General features: G+C 50.4%; 1 protein-coding gene across 1 annotated transcript; it reads left to right on the forward strand.

Moving 5' to 3' along the window:
• The first annotated feature begins 202 nt into the window (after window positions 1–202).
• Window positions 203–2,929, forward strand: LOC124671377 (xyloglucan endotransglucosylase protein 7-like). The gene is made up of 3 exons (XM_047207754.1): window positions 203–487; window positions 847–1,055; window positions 2,482–2,929. The coding sequence occupies exons 1-3, from the start codon at window positions 203–205 to the stop codon at window positions 2,927–2,929; spliced, it is 942 nt and encodes a 313-aa protein (XP_047063710.1).

A 2,929-nucleotide genomic window follows, 5' to 3' on the forward strand; every position in this document is an offset into this window, starting at 1 on the left:
TTGGTGACTCAGTCGACATGCATAAGTCGGGCACGCATCTCTCTGTCCTGAGCAGTATAAAGCAGGGCGCGGTCCTCCTATTCTCGTATACATCCTTCGTTCTTCATTCGCGCCAACAAAGCTAAGCACTTGTTTGCTAAATAAGCTCAACGTATACGTACGTACGTGCAAGATGCAGTCGAGGATTGTCTTCACTCCGGCCATGTCGGCGGCGGCGATGATGATCGTCGCGCTCTTTCTCGCGGCGTGCCCGAGCTTGGCGAGCGCCGGCGGCGGCTTCTACGAGAACTTCGAGGTGGTGTGGGGCGACGACCCTCACCCTGAGCGGCGCGTCAATGTCATCGACGACGGCCGGGTGGTGTCGCTCACGCTCAACAACGTGTCCGGGTCCGGGTTCCAGTCCAGGGACGCCTTCCTCTTCGGCGAGTTCACCATGGCCATGAAGCTCGTGCCCGGCGACTCCGCCGGCACCGTCACCACCTTCTACGTAAGCCCACATCAACGAACCATCTACCACTCCTGTACCATTTGCTTCTTCCGTTGAACATGTCGATGATCATGCGTGCGTGCATGCATGCATGCGAAATCAAACTTCCTTTGATTTTTTCAAATTTTCTTACAGGAAGCTTCTTTTGATTTTTACACACATGCACGCACGAACTCACACTTTCTTTGAATTTAACACACACATCGATCCCATTTGAATTTTACACGCGTACATGCATGTCAAATCGTGCACCTCCTCTGAATTTTAAACAAGCAAAGCACGCTATTTGTTTTGGTTGACGTGTTCTGGCTGGCCATATATATACGTATTTTGACTGACTTCCATGCCTGCATATGCAGCTGACGTCCAAGGACCCGACGGCGGCGGGGGACGGGCACGACGAGATCGACTTCGAGTTCCTGGGCAACGTCAGCGGCGAGCCATACCTGCTGCAGACCAACGTGTTCGCGCAGGGGGTGGGCAACAGGGAGCAGCGCTCATACCTCTGGTTCGACCCCACGCAGGACTTCCACAACTACACCATCCTCTGGAACCCTCTCAACATCATGTACGTACTGCTACGTGTTGATCGATCAACATGACCAGCATGCAACCTGCATCCGAATCATTCGCATACCTAACACGTTCATATGTCGCATATACTACTATTCTATTCTAAGTTTCTAACGTCGTTTTGTCTGAGCCAAGCTATGGAAAGAAGTCAGCAGAGTACACGAAGACCATTACACCAAAGGAACAAAAATTCATATCGGTCAAATATCGCGGTCACTAGTCGATGCCCCCTCCCTCCCTCGGGTCCATTTGAATTTAACCTCACAGCCCGTAAATGCGTATTCATGGGCTTCACGAATCAGGTAGTTTCCAGCTAAAAGTAATTGGGCTTTTGTTGGGGATACTACTGGTTGTCCTGGGCCCATTACCACATGGTCTGCCCTTTTTCCCTCTGAGAACTGCTATGGGGCAATTTTCTTAACAGAAAGCTTTTTTTTTTTTTTTGACAAACCGAGACAGCTGCTTTTCGTTTTTTTTTGTGAGGGAGGGTTTTTTTGCGGGTAAAAGTGAACTTTATTACTCAATAGGACTTACAATCAGGTCCGCCTCGAGGAACTTCCGAAGACATTTAGGTCCCGAGCTCACCCATGTAACCGTTCTACTATGTTGCCTTGCAAAATTTGCGAGACAATCGCTAGCCCTATACAAAAGAAAATTACAGAGATAGGGACTATGAAGAACAGTTCATACTTTCGTCCAAAAATTATACTCCCCACGATCCATAGTTCTAATTGTGGCTTTAATTTAAATTTGAACGAAGTTGAACTAAACCACAACACTTATTTTGGATTGGAGGAGTAAAAATATGTTCAAAACTTCTCGCCCGTCGGTTTGGAGCCAAAAAATGTAGTACCAAGATTTGAACATTAACCTGCTTTACTTCACTGGATCTGGGAGAGAGGAGACACTCTACTAGTTTTCTCGAGACTCCACAGTCAAATCATTCTAAAGCTGCTCTGGTAGAGGTCTTAATTAGCCGCGTCGGCATATTTCGAAGCACGAGAACATGACCCAACTAGTAGTAGTGTTCTTTTAAACGAAAATAGTGTCAGGGAAAACGTAAGGATGCACATGACAAACCCTACATAGGTAACATGAATGTCAACTTAGCCTCTAAACTATAGTTCTTCAAGGAAGCAATAGCAGTGCGCCAAGTCAAATACTAGATTCTCCCTAAAATTGTTTTCCAACATCTGAATCAAATCTCGCCAAATGTGATCAATCCATGCATCAAATCTCGCTGCAATGGCTGCAGTGATCGATCAAATTAATGCACCAGATGCTCTGCTAATCTCAAGACACTCTGTTTCTAACACTCCCGATGCTCTGTTTCCCATCCATGCATCGCATCTCACTGCACTGATCGAATTAATGCAACACTCTGTTTCTAACACTTCTTTCTTCCGTTGCTCTGTTTTCAGCTTCTCGGTGGACGGCACGCCGGTGAGAGTCTTCAGCAACCACGAGTCGCTGGGCCTTCCATACCTGAGCCGGCAGCCGATGAAGGTGCACGCCACCATCTGGGACGGCAGCGCCTGGGCCACGCGCGGCGGCCGGGACAAGACCGACTGGTCCCACGCGCCCTTTGTCGCCTCCTACCGGACCTACGGCACCGCCAGCGCCTGCGTCTCCTCCTCGCCGGCGAGCGACAACGGTGGCGCCCCCACCTTCTGCTGCCCGACCAACGCTGTGTCCGGAGACGACGGCGGGTGGATGACACGGCGGCTGGGGCCGGACGGCGAGCGCGCGATGGCGTCGGCGCGGGACAAGTACATGGTCATGGACTACTGCGAGGACCCCTGGAACATGGGCCGCCCCGCCGAGTGCGACATCGACCAGCTCGGCTCCGGCGGCCGTGCTAGCACATAA

Source organism: Lolium rigidum, chromosome 7 (genome assembly GCF_022539505.1).
Source record: "Lolium rigidum isolate FL_2022 chromosome 7, APGP_CSIRO_Lrig_0.1, whole genome shotgun sequence".
NCBI classification, from domain to species: domain Eukaryota; kingdom Viridiplantae; phylum Streptophyta; class Magnoliopsida; order Poales; family Poaceae; genus Lolium; species Lolium rigidum.